This window comes from Henckelia pumila, chromosome 4, assembly GCF_033568475.1.
Source record: "Henckelia pumila isolate YLH828 chromosome 4, ASM3356847v2, whole genome shotgun sequence".
In the NCBI taxonomy this organism is placed as follows: domain Eukaryota; kingdom Viridiplantae; phylum Streptophyta; class Magnoliopsida; order Lamiales; family Gesneriaceae; genus Henckelia; species Henckelia pumila.
The window spans coordinates 39,512,283-39,525,720 of NC_133123.1; the positions used below are offsets into that span (position 1 = coordinate 39,512,283).

General features: G+C 40.3%; 1 protein-coding gene across 9 annotated transcripts; it reads right to left on the minus strand.

The window, feature by feature from the left end:
* Positions 1–841: 841 nt before the first annotated feature.
* Positions 842–11,833, minus strand: LOC140864999 (uncharacterized). Of its 9 annotated transcripts, XR_012144450.1 has the most exons (7): positions 11,471–11,833; positions 11,152–11,216; positions 3,411–3,460; positions 2,901–3,006; positions 1,476–1,768; positions 1,349–1,372; positions 842–1,109 (listed from the first exon to the last, which is right to left on the minus strand). XR_012144450.1 is itself a non-coding variant. In XM_073269471.1 (5 exons), exons 1-5 carry the CDS (start codon positions 11,553–11,555, stop codon positions 1,655–1,657), a joined length of 420 nt encoding a protein of 139 aa, XP_073125572.1. In that variant the 5' UTR covers positions 11,556–11,833; the 3' UTR covers positions 842–1,654. The 9 variants fall into 9 exon arrangements, 1 of the variants encoding a protein (XP_073125572.1); XR_012144449.1 differs by having other exon boundaries at positions 1,349–1,768; XR_012144451.1 differs by adding an exon at positions 2,601–2,745 and having other exon boundaries at positions 842–1,768.
* Between the last annotated feature and the right edge of the window lie 1,605 nt (positions 11,834–13,438).

Below are 13,438 nucleotides of genomic sequence, written 5' to 3' on the forward strand. Positions count from 1 at the left end.
TAAAATTTTAAGCATTGATTTTCGCGGTTTAGTCTATGCTAGCACATGAGCATTGCCCATGTGCTGCATCCAATGACCCATTTTTTGCATTTGAGATATTCATGTGAAGATCTCAAATACAAAAAATGTGGGCCATTGAATCTCCATTCGGGCAGCATAGACTAAACCGATTTTCGCACATTGTATTTTATACAAAGTAATTAATTCGAAAAATACACAATTTTCACTTAAAATAACATATATAACCAAAAATATATACCTTACAATTAATTTTCATTTTCTCACCACTACTAGAAAAAATGCTTTTAATGACACTTAAAAATGTCACCATATACTACTTATCTTGACATTTTGGATATAGTGACATTAAGTTAAAATGTCCTCTATAGTGATGTCGTCTAAAGCCTTGTGACATTTTCTAGTGTCACTATAACATAAAAACAATTACACCACTAATGTCATGAATAATTGTTATAATGACAACAAAAATGTCACCATAAGATTTGTAATGACATTTATAAATATCATCTTTTCATATATGTAGATACATTATAAATTTTATAGTGACATTTATTAATGTCGTCTTTTCATATATATAGATACACTATAAGTTTTGCAGTGACATTTATAAATGTCACTTTTTCCTATATATAAATACACTAAGATTTATAATGACATTTATAAATGTCATCTTTTCAAATATATAAATGCATTAAAATTTTTTATGAAATTCATTTATAAATATCATATTTTCATATTTTTAAATACATCACAAATTCATTAATATTTAAAAACAACTCAAAATTCTAAAAACTATAAATTATTGAAATGTATTGAAATACTTTATAGAAAAAATAATTATTAACAACCAAAATTTAGATACATAAAAGTTCATACAAATATTATCGTAATATCTACAAGCTATCTTACAATTCTCATAATATAGCAACAAGTACATTAAAATCAAATGACTTAATAATAACAAGAGAAGCCAAATTGTTCTTCAGAGCATCTTTCACCATCTGGACAAATGCTACGATGAAATTCATTTGGCTACAAGCTTGGATTAATCTTTGTAAACCTTTGATCAAATAGAGCATCGATCCAACCTAAATATAAAATAAACTAAGAATTATATTCTTATTTCAACTGGATAAAATGATTAGACTGTAAAGAATACCACTATTAGATGCACTTATAAAAACCTGACGAATATTGTTAGAAGTGAAGTAAACAACATAAAGTCACTCACAATTCACGTACAATCAGTTAACGGAGACATGGAAACCAACTTTGATGTTGCAAGCCAAAGGAATCAGTACAAAAAAATTGTTTTTTAAAAGCTAACCTTGATTTCGTTTGGCGATAAAACCTACAACATAAACCAAAATAATTCATCAATATAGTGTGATAAATGTAACGAAACAAATTAAATCGATGCAAGTCAAAATACATTTTCGAGCAGGCTTTTGTACCTCGGTAAAGCTTGGAAACTTGAATTAAAGGCCGGAAATCGATCTTAAAATCATCACAACTCAAAGCTAAAAGTAAGTGGAAACCGAAATGCAGCTTCTCCGAAAATCCCATCGGAAAGTAACAGGAACGAGCTAGAATAACAGGGGTTGGTTCAAGTATTGAGACTAGAATATAACCTCTAAGTAGCTGGAAATGACATAAACATCGAGAGGCTGCTCCAAATATAATAATCAACATTGAATCTCATGGTTTTGACAGGAAGCTCATTCTCAGCGAATACGAGTCGAAGATTCTGCAAAAAACACATTAGAAACAGAGAATTGGCACATCATTTGAATGGTTTTCACATACTTATTTGAAATGTATCCATTTTCAATCCTTAAGTTAACCAATATATATTTATGCATTTAAGTTGCAAAATCATATCTTAAATTCCCCTAAACTAGCCATCACAAATAATAATAAATGAATAGAAAAAGGAACAGTGCAAAAAAATACAATGAAAAGAAAAAAAAAATGATAGAAACACATATAGCATCTTTTTGTATCAACAAAACACATGCACCAAGTAGTCACATAATTAAACTTCCCTTTTGGCCTTTTGAACTAATATAAAGTCAAGAACTTAATCATATTTTTTAAAAATGAATAGTGTTTTAAAGTGAAAATTCGATAGAAAACAATGCTAACCAATCCTATCGTAATTAGGTACCAACATATACACTATAATGTTCAAGTAGAAGCCTATGTTTTGGACAACTATTACTATTCTTTTGCATCTGAAATTTTAAACTTAGGATATTCTAATACCTGCACAATCCACTTAAAAATAGGAAAATAAATGGTAACTCACCATATGATAAAACATATAATTTATTGAATTTGTGATATTTTCCCATGTTTAATAATACCCTACTATGCATTCTCCTCTTTTTAATATTAGCAAATGAAAATAAATTTTGTTGGCCCGTTATGTATTGCACTTATAGATGAACTATTTGATTAATGATGGCAAGAAATTACCCATAATTATTTAAATAATAGCATGTCAGACTATTTGTTTACCACTTCATTCAGTTATTGTTTTTTAACAGTCTAAAGAAAGTGAGAGGTCATAGTTTTACCCAAGTTCAGCCTATTCCATTCTTGTCTCAGATGTTCAATGGTTTGAAATATTAAACAAGAGTATGTCCGAAATCATTGATAAAAGATGATGTAGTAGTGGCTGCATCAACAATCATAAGCTCATTCCACCACCATTAGACTAGACTGAAACATAAACAACACGAACTTCAGGAAAAAAACATAAAAAAATTCTAAAAATATGTGGTGGCATATGAACATAGATCATGTGGAATATCTCATTCCAACTATAAACATAAGAATAGAAGCAAAAGAAATTTGATGAGGATGAAAAATCTTACAGCTAGGTTTGGGATCCCTGCCCGCAGATTCTCGACCCCCTTCAGATGACAAGGCCAAGCTATCATTCCTCCAGATGATGGAGGCATTCCTGAATTGTTTGGCATCCTGTAATTTGCATAATTTTCCAGTTTCATCCTTGAATAACTTTTAGATAGCCAGGCAAAGAACATATAACAATACAAAATATGATAATTACAAGAAAAAAATTGAAATAAAGAACAGAGAGATGAAAATATACTATAAATTCAGTGCAGTAGTTCAACAAGATTCCGAATTTTCTACTAGACTCCCCAGATTCGAAGAAATCAAAAGAAATTTGATGAGGATGAAAAATCTTACATCTTCAGGAAAATTGACAGCAAAATCTATTGCAGCAGCTGCACCAAGGCTAGGTCCAACTAAAGTCATTGGTTCAACAAGCAAAGTTGTGCCTCTTTTGATATTCATGATATTTTAATGCCTAAAGTCATCTTTTCATCAAAAATCCAATAAAGTTACTTGGAAAATACCTGGTAAAGGTGGTATCTTTTTGATGCAACGTTACAAAATGGGCAACATTCTAATACAATTAAGAAATGAAGGTGACAAACAACATATATCATTTAATGGTTAAGTGTGCAACAAAAATGATAATGATTAATAGACATAGAGATTAATCGATTATATAATAAAACCTTAATTATTATTATTACAATTGTAACCAATTTCCAGAACTACATTGAAATCGAATGTAAAAAGAGCAAAAGGAAAATGAGATTCTTATCATCTTCAAGAAGCAGCAAATCCCTTGGAAAAGAATAGAGATTGTAGTAGCCCGTAACCAAAATCAGTAATTAAGGAATTAATCATAATTATTTGGGTAGAGTTCGGAAGCTCCGAAGGTGAGTTCGGAAGCTCCGATCAGGATCGGAAGCTCCGAACAGGATCGGAAGCTCCGATCGATTTTACGTCAGTCATGACGTGTGGCAAGATCGGAAGCTCTGATCACCCCTATCCGGAGTCAACAAGTGATATTTTGACACGTGGCAGATCAGGATCTTCGGAAGCTCCGATGGCAGGATCGGACGTTCCGATCGAGGTTCGGACGTTCCGATCGAGGATCGGAAGTTCCGATCGTTGTCTATAAATAGAAGGCCGAGACTTCACTTTCATTTGCCAATTCCGAGTTCTCCTTTCCATTCTAGTCCTTTTGGAGCTGTTCTAGTCTTCTTAGGCTGGGTCCGGAGGTCGGCAAGGCGTTCGGTAGTCGTAGCGGAGTTGTGCCCAAGTTCTGGAGGCATCGACATCAAAGGGCTAACGACGGACGAAAGTATAGCTTTTGCTTCCTATTAATATTTAGGAGTACGCAATAGCTTAGTTAAGGCTTTTAGAGCACTTTAATGATAGTAATATCATTTGGCAGTGTAGAGCAGACTATAGGCGTGGACCTAGAGTTGGTAGAGCTTGCTCTGTTTTGAGGTACAAAAGTACTGTTCGAGATATCCTGACTGAATATGCATGTATTATGTGACTGCATGATTTATATGTCATGATATTATGCTGCATTCATTTGCATCTTGCTGTATCTCTTTCGAGATGTCTGTTAGTAGGGTTGTACCCTATTCTGTTAGTGGATGGACTTCCATCGATTTGGGTCCGGCGTATCCACGGTTATCTCGGTATGGGAGCCACCTCCTGAAGCGACGGCACAACGTGCTACATACCAGGGCCCGGTCTGTCTCTGTTATCTGATCCTTGACCTCGAGTCTATAGGGAGTTCACTTTGCATGCATGTATACTCATACTCTCGTACTGAACGTTTTATGCTCACGTCTCGTACTCTGTATTTTCTGGACACCCTATTCCATGGGGCAGGTTTGCGATTGGACGAGGAGGGTGGATCCAGGAGGGGCTAGTCAGTGGTTGGCCAGCTGGAGCTTCGTCTAGGTTTTATTACTGTTGTTTGGGTTTATACAGCTATTCGATTTGGTTGTATATTATTGGATAAATTACAGATTCCTTTACTTGAGATTGTATAATGTTATTGGTTTCCGCAGTTTTATTCTGATATCTGTTTAATTAAGTAAATTGCATGCATAAGTTCTGTTTAATAGGTGATCCGGGTAAGGGTCACTACATTTATGGTATCAGAGCATGCAAAAGAATTCTTGGGATTTAGTCTCATCTTGAGGTATTTTTGTAGATGTCAAATCGTGACGACCGGAGTTCTCATGGTAGTGTTGGTGGGCGTTGGGGTGATGCCGACCGGGAGCCTCGTCGAGAACGGCGTCATCGTCATCATGACGACGAGCGTTTCACTGTGCGTCGATTCTTAGCTATGGGTCCTAAGCCCTTAGTTGGAGGTGAGTCTCCGGAGGATGCGGAGAACTGGTTAGACCGTATGGAGATGACTTTTCAGACTTTCCAATGCACCGAGGAGCAGAAGGTGGAGACCCTTGGCTATCTTCTGGATGGGCGTGCGCGCAGGTGGTGGAGGTTTACTTCTGCACCTTTTGTTGCGGTGAGAGGAGTGGCCACCTGGGCCGAATTCCGCACAGCTTTCCAAAAGCGGTATTTTCCTCCTGCACTCCGACAGTCGAAGGCAGGCGAGCTACTGAGTCTGCGACAGGGAGCCATGTCTATCGATGAGTATCAGCAGAGGTTCTTTGATCTGTTATCCTATTGCCCCGAGATTGCTGATAGCTCAGAGATGAAGTATATTCTGTTCCTTCAGGGCCTTAACCCTGAGATCCATGACCGTGTGGCGGTTGGTGACGACATGTCCTACGAGGGTTTGGTGAGCCCGTTGTCACCAGGCGGAGGACAGCATTCGGCGGAACAGGTCTTTCCCTCAGTCGAGGCCTGCTAGTTCTTTGGGCCCCCGTGCCCAAACTTTCAAGAAATCTGGATCTTCTTCTTCCTCTGGTTCTGGAGGTGTTGTCCGTTACGGTAAGAAGAACAAGTGTGATCACTGTGGGAAGAACCATCCATCCGACAAGTGCCGTAGAGCTTCTGGAGCTTGTTTCCGTTGTGGAGAGACTGGTCATATCCGGAGGGATTGTCCACTGTCTGGGGGAGGCGGTTCTGGTTCTGGTTCAGGATCGAGCTCTCAGACCACCGTACAGCAGAGGTCGCAGGGACAGTCTGCTGGGAGTTCTCATTTGAGGCCACGAGCTTCTGGCCAGGTGTTTGCCCTGAGACATGATCAGGCTGTGGAGGAGAATGAGAAAGTTATCGCAGGTACATTTCTGCTTTATGGTATACCTGCTCTTGTACTTATTGACACTGGTGCATCTCATTCCTTCATTTCTGCACATTTTGTTAAGAGGCATAAGTTACCATGCATTGCACTAGACGTAGTGATGTCTGTTTCTACTCCGACGGGCCAATCTGTTTTGGCTAAGCGTCTAGTAATGGGTTGCCCTTTAGAGTTCGAAGGGAACATTCTGTTAGCGAATCTCATGGTCCTGGCGATGGACGACTTTGATTGCATTCTGGGAATAGATATATTGACTACCTATCGAGCTTCAGTGGACTGCTATCAGAGATTAGTACGCTTTCATCCAGAAGGGAGTGAGAGTTGGTTTTTCTATGGTGAGGGAGCGCGACCCCCGATGCCTTTAGTATCAGCTTTGAGAGCCTGTCGAGCTCTAAAGTCTGGCGGGGAAGGCTACCTTATCTATGCAGTTGATTTGTCCGCTGAGAGTATTGGGATAGAGAGCATTCCTGTTGTGGATGAATTTCCAGATGTATTTCCTGATGAGATTCCGGGTTTTCCTCCTGCTAGGGAAGTCGAGTTTGGCATAGAGTTGATGCCGGGTACTTCGCCTATTTCTAGAGCACCGTATCGTCTGGCTCCGTCAGAGATGCGTGAGTTGAAGAATCAGCTACAGGATCTTTTGGACAAGGGGTACATTCGTCCTAGTGTATCTCCTTGGGAAGCTCCTGTTCTCTTCGTGAAGAAGAAAGATGGGTCGATGCGGCTGTGCATTGACTATCGGCAGTTGAATCGAGTCACTGTGAAGAACAAGTATCCGTTGCCTCGTATTGATGACTTGTTCGATCAGCTGCAGGGCACGTCAGTTTACACCAAGATTGACTTGAGATCTGGGTATCATCAGTTGAGAGTCCGTGATCAGGACGTAGCCAAGACTGCATTCCGTACTCGCTATGGGCATTACGAGTTCCTAGTGATGCTATTTGGTTTGACTAATGCGCCGGCTATATTCATGGATCTGATGAACCGTGTTTTCAGAGAGTATTTGGACAAGTTTGTTGTGGTATTCATTGACGACATCTTGGTGTATTCGCGTAATACGGAAGAGCATGTTTCTCTTTGCGGTTGGTACTGCAGACTCTTCGAGATAAGCAGTTGTACGCCAAGCTGAGCAAGTGTGAGTTCTGGATGGATAGAGTGGTCTTTCTTGGCCATATCATATCCAGGGAGGGGATTTCTGTTGATCCAAGCAAGATTGAAGCAGTACTTAATTGGTCGCGTCCGACGACAGTTGCTGAGATCCGTAGTTTTCTGGGTCTAGCAGGGTATTATCGTCGCTTCATTCTGAACTTCTCTCAGTTAGCTCGACCGTTGACGCAGCTTACCCGCAAGGGTGTGGAATTCGAGTGGTCCTCCGAGTGCGAGGAGAATTTCTGTGAGCTTCGACGGCGGTTGACTTCTGCGCCGGTGTTGGCATTACCGTCAGGATCTGGAGGGTATGTAGTTTACACAGATGCTTCTCTTCAGGGGTTAGGTTGCGTCCTGACTCAGAATGGGCATGTGATCGCATACGCTTCTAGACAGCTGAAGCTTCACGAGGACAACTACCCAGTCCACGATTTGGAGTTAGCAGCCATTGTGTTCGCTTTGAAGATCTGGCGTCATTATCTGTATGGCGAAAAATTTGAGATCTTCACCGACCATAAGAGTCTCAAGTATTTGTTCACTCAGGCGGAGTTGAACATGAGGCAGAGACGTTGGATGGACTTGCTTAAGGACTATGATTGCGAGATTAAGTACCATCCGGGAGCTGCTAATCTCACCGCTGATGCTTTGAGTCGCAAGGTGCGACTATCCGCACTTCAAACTTGTTCGATGTCTAGTGCAATCAGTGACTGTTGTACTTCAGGTTATACTTTCAAGCATAAGAAAGGTATGCAGAGTATCCAGATGTTTGCGATATTACCTGAGCCAGCCTTGTATTCGCGGATCCGAGATGCTCAGATGTCTGATTCGAAGACCCAACGTTTAGCTCGTCTAGCTAACGAGGGTAGCTCGTCTGGATTTCATTATCAGTCGGATGGCTTTCTGTGTTTGTCTGGTATGAAGAGTTGCGAGAGGAGATTTTGTCTCAGGCACATCGCACTAAGTTGAGTATTCATCCTGAGAGCAACAAGATGTACAAGGATCTACGTACTCGTTTCTGGTGGAAGGGAATGAAACGCAGTGTTTATCAGTTTGTTTCGAGATGTTTGGTGTGTCAACAGGTCAAGACAAAGCACCGACGACCTGGAGGATTGCTTCACAGTCTGCCTATTCCTGAATGAAAATGGGAGTTTATCACAATGGTCTTTGTGACACATTTGCCGGTATCCCCGAGGAACTGTGATGCTATCTGGGTTATGGTGGACCGACTCACCAAGTCAGCGCATTTCATTGCCTATAGCCGAGAGTACTCTGTGGATCGCATGGCACGGATGTACATTCAGGAGATCGTTCGACTTCATGGAGTGCCTGTGAGCATTGTCAGCGATCGGGACCCCAGGTTTACTTCTAGATTCTGGGGGAGTGTTCAGCGTGCGATGGGTACTACTCTCAGTTTGAGTACAGCCTATCATCCGGAGACTGATGGTCAGTCAGAGCGCACTATCCGTACTTTAGAGGATATGCTTAGAGCATGCGTCATAGATTTTGGTTCAGCCTGACAGGATCATTTGTCGTTGATCGAGTTCGCTTACAACAACAACTATCACACTAGTATTGGGATGACACCTTTTGAGGCGTTGTATGGGCGACGTTGTCGTACTCCACTCTTCTGGGAAGAAGTGGGGGAGAGACAGGCTGAGGGACCGGAGTTTATCCAGCAGGCGATAGACATTGTTGATCAAATCAAAAAACGGATTAAGACTGCACAGGATCGTCAGGCCAGCTATGCTAATATCAAGCGTAGGCCTTTGCAATTCGAGGTCGGGGAGAAAGTGTTTCTGAGAGTGTCACCTTTCCGCAAAATTCTCAGATTTGGCCTTAAGTGCAAGTTGTCTCCCAGATTTATCGGTCCGTTTGAGATCTTGGAGAGCATTGGCGATTTGGCTTATCGACTAGCTTTGCCACCGCATCTATCCAGTATTCACGACGTGTTCCACGTATCTCTGTTGCGACGATATGTGGCGCATGAATCTCATATTCTGCAGCGGTCTGAGGTTCAGGTAGACAAGGATTTGACTTATGTTGAGAAACCTCTTCGTATCCTGGATTATAAGGATAAGGTTTTACGGAACAAAGTCATTCCTTTGGTTTTAGTTCAATGGCAGCGCCGAGGCATTGAGGAAGCTACTTGGGAGCTTGAGGACAGGATGCGTAAAGACCATCCTGAGTTGTTTTGATTTCATTCTTTAAGTTGTATTCAGTTGCAAACTTTGTAAACGTTTGATTTGAATAAAGAATGTTTTTGATTTCTGTATTTGAATTCGGTACTTAAGATCTGATTTCGAGGACGAAATATCTTAAGTGGGGGAGAATGTAGTAGCCCGTAACCAAAATCAGTAATTAAGGAATTAATCATAATTACTTGGGTAGAGTTCGGAAGCTCCGAAGGTGAGTTCGGAAGCTCCGATCAGGATCGGAAGCTCCGAACAGGATCGGAAGCTCCGATCGATTTTACGTCAGTCATGACGTGTGGCAAGATCGGAAGCTCCGATCAGGACCGGAAGCTCTGATCACCCCTATCCGGAGTCAACAAGTGATATTTTGACACGTGGCAGATCAGGATCTTCGGAAGCTCCGATGGCAGGATCGGACGTTCCGATCGAGGTTCGGACGTTCCGATCGAGGATCGGAAGTTCCGATCGTTGTCTATAAATAGAAGGCCGAGACTTCACTTTCATTTGCCAATTCCGAGTTCTCCTTTCCATTCTAGTCCTTTTGGAGCTGTTCTAGTCTTCTTAGGCTGGGTCCGGAGGTCGGCGAGGCGTTCGGTAGTCGTAGCGGAGTTGTGCCCAAGTTCTGGAGGCATCGACATCAAAGGGCTAACGACGGACGAAGGTATAGCTTTTGCTTCCTATTAATATTTAGGAGTACGCAATAGCTTAGTTAAGGCTTTTAGAGCACTTTAATGATAGTAATATCATTTGGCAGTGTAGAGCAGACTATAGGCGTGGACCTAGAGTTGGTAGAGCTTGCTCTGTTTTGAGGTACGAAAGTACTGTTCGAGATATCCTGACTGAGTATGCATGTATTATGTGACTGCATGATTTATATGCCATGATATTATGCTGCATTCATTTGCATCTTGCTGTATCTCTTTCGAGATGTCTGTTAGTAGGGTTGTACCCTATCCTGTTATTGGATGGACTTCCATCGATTTGGGTCCGGCGTATCCACGGTTATCTCGGTATGGGAGCCACCTCCTGAAGCGACGGCACAACGTGCTACATATCAGGGCCCGGTCTGTCTCTGTTATCTGATCCTTGACCTCGAGTCTATAGGGAGTTCACTTTGCATGCATGTATACTCATACTCTCGTACTGAGCGTTTTATGCTCACATCTCGTACTCTGTATTTTCTGGACACCCTATTCCATGGGGCAGGTTTGCGATTGGACGAGGAGGGTGGATCCAGGAGGGGCTAGTCAGTGGTTGGCCAGCTGGAGCTTCGTCTAGGTTTTATTACTGTTGTTTGGGTTTATACAGCTATTCGATTTGGTTGTATATTATTGGATAAATTACAGATTCTTTTACTTGAGATTGTATAATGTTATTGGTTTCCGCAGTTTTATTCTGATATCTGTTTAATTAAGTAAATTGCATGCATAAGTTATGTTTAGTAGGTGATCCGGGTAAGGGTCACTACAGAGATAAAGGGAGCTTCATCACCAATAAATTCAAGAAATTTCAACCCAATCCATTACAAAAATCAGTGCCCATTTTGATAAACATAAAAAAATTATACCCAACAAGAAACTAAACATTAAACAGATACTTATTAAGAGAAGCAATCCTTGATACATTTTCCATATTCGCCATCTTACATGAAACAACAAAAATGAGAAGCACAACCTGCACAAGGAGCCTCTGTATCCTCTGAGCCAAAGTCCTCGCAAAAGGGTCTTTGTGTTTGTGAACTTCCTTGGGCAGAAAAGATAACCCAATAAAGTCAACAAATTACACGTAAAGAATGATTTATTGGAAATCACAATATTCACATGAAATTGTCGATTCTACATGTGGATTAAATGGCACGAAATTGAAAACAATTGCTTCCAAAAAAGCATTTTTTTAAAAAAAGAAAGAAAATCAAAGTTCATTTGAAAAATCTAACATTACAACAAACAAATCTAATAACATAGTAAAAAAAACAACTGAAATTAAGAATTACCAAAGGTTAAGTCCGAGATGAATGCTGAGCTCAATGAAAAGCTCGGGCAGATGTCGTGCCAGTAGAGCACCGTCGAAGTAGCCATGGGTACCGCACGTACATCGCCACCATTTTCGCCCCTCGCCGCGTCGGAAGCTTCAACACGTCGACATTCTCCCGGTGCGGGAACAGGTGCAGCAACAGGAGCCCAGTGGTATCATCGGTAAGCACCTTTTAACTCAGTGCCAACGAATCGATGATAATAAGTGGGAGGCTAGGGTTGGCTTTGGGGGAATCGTCGTACGAAGAGTACCGATGAGTCTTGAGAGAAGAGAAGGAAAAATAAATTAGGGCTGGGAATGAATGTTAGGGAGTGAGATAGGAAACTCTGGGAGGCTGTGAAAAGTTGGGGTGAAAATTAAAGTAAGCGTGCTAATTTTTGAGAGGGAAGTAGAGAATTTTTTGGTGGGAAAAAGAATTTTTTTAGTGATTTTTTCTAAAAATGACATAATAACATATCTAATTAGTTTTTTTATTTTATTAATATTTTGATTTTTAATCAATGTCATGATATGTATATATACGATGACATTTTTAGAAAAATGTCACTAAAAAAGTGTCACGAAAGCCATATTTTCTAGTAGTGCACGGGCCAACCCATCTAGGTATGTGACCCATGCAGTCTGTCCATTTAGACTCGCTTTTAAATGGGTTAATGTAAGTTATAGTATTATATGGTAGTGAGACGAGCCGACCTAACAGATCCAACTCAAATTGACGACTCTAGCAATAAAAAATAGAGTAAAACATTCTAGATGAAAACAATCACATATATGAATTATATTTTGAAGCTGAGATTGTAACGATTCACTGTATCAAGACGAGTCTTTTCTATGTCTTATGTCCTCACTCACACGTACCCTGAGAAACTTTTCAGGGGTCATCCATCCTATAATTTCCCCAAGTCAAGCATGCTTAACTTTGAAGTTCTTATATGATGAGCTCCAGAAAAAAAATGCACCTTCTTGATATGAGTGGTACATATGAAATCTTTTAAACTCTCCTCAACTACGCAGTCTCATACCTACACAGTCTCAGAATCCCTCTCATTTCGGCAGGATCGGTTCATTCATGTCTCCCTCCACTTAGAAGCCTTCCAGGAGCCAGAAACTTTCCAGGGGGTCACCCATCCTATAATTTTCCCAAGTCAAGCACGCTTAACTTTGGAGTTCTTATATGATTAGCTCCAGAAAAGAAGATGCACATTCTTGATATGAATAGTACATATGAAATCTTTTAAACTCACCTCAACTATGCAGTCTCATACCTACACAGTCTCAGAATTCCTCTCATTCCGGCAGGATCGGTTCATTCCTGTCTCCCTCCGCCTAGAAGCCTACCAGGAGCCGCTCATTGTCCGTGCAACCTCTTGGCACCGACGATCACTCCTCGCTTCCTCAGTCCCGGGCGTCACAGAGATGCCTATTCCTCTTAACCCGATTTCGAGTTAACATATGATTATCATTCGTCGTTCTTCTCCTTCATAAAAATAATTCCAAACACTAACATAATCCTAGACGATTATTCGAAAAAACACTCCTGACTCTAATGCAATCTTTTTCAACTCTTGCTCTATTTAAACTTACATTTCGAAACTTAGAGGGTGTTTGGGAGAGCTTATAAGCTCTTGAAAACAGCTTATGAGTTGTTTCAGAGCTTATAAGCTCTTTAAGTTTGTTTGGCTAATTTTTTGTCAAACAATTTAAAAGCTGTCAAAATAAACTGTTTGACAGCTTATAAACTGTTTTTAAAAAAGTAAAGGGGAGGGTACTTTTTTCAAAAAGATCTTATTTTGATATTTTACTTCACCATATTATCCTTATATATTTTATTAAATTCTCACAACGCCCTCTGTCCATTTTCTATACATAATTTATCAATTTTTTTTCTAAATTAAAATTAAAAATAGTTTTATTTTTTTAATATATG

Bases quoted from the DNA above. Each gene is read 5' to 3' on its own strand.
- LOC140864999 (XM_073269471.1), bottom strand. From the start codon at position 11,555: ATGGCTACTTCGACGGTGCTCTACTGGCACGACATCTGCCCGAGCTTT. The intron at 11,217-11,470 runs GTAATTCTTAAT...TGCCCAAGGAAG, and splicing joins CATCTCGGACTTAACCTTTG to TTCACAAACACAAAGACCCT. The intron at 3,461-11,151 runs GTTGTGCTTCTC...TAATTGTATTAG, and splicing joins TACAGAGGCTCCTTGTGCAG to AATGTTGCCCATTTTGTAAC.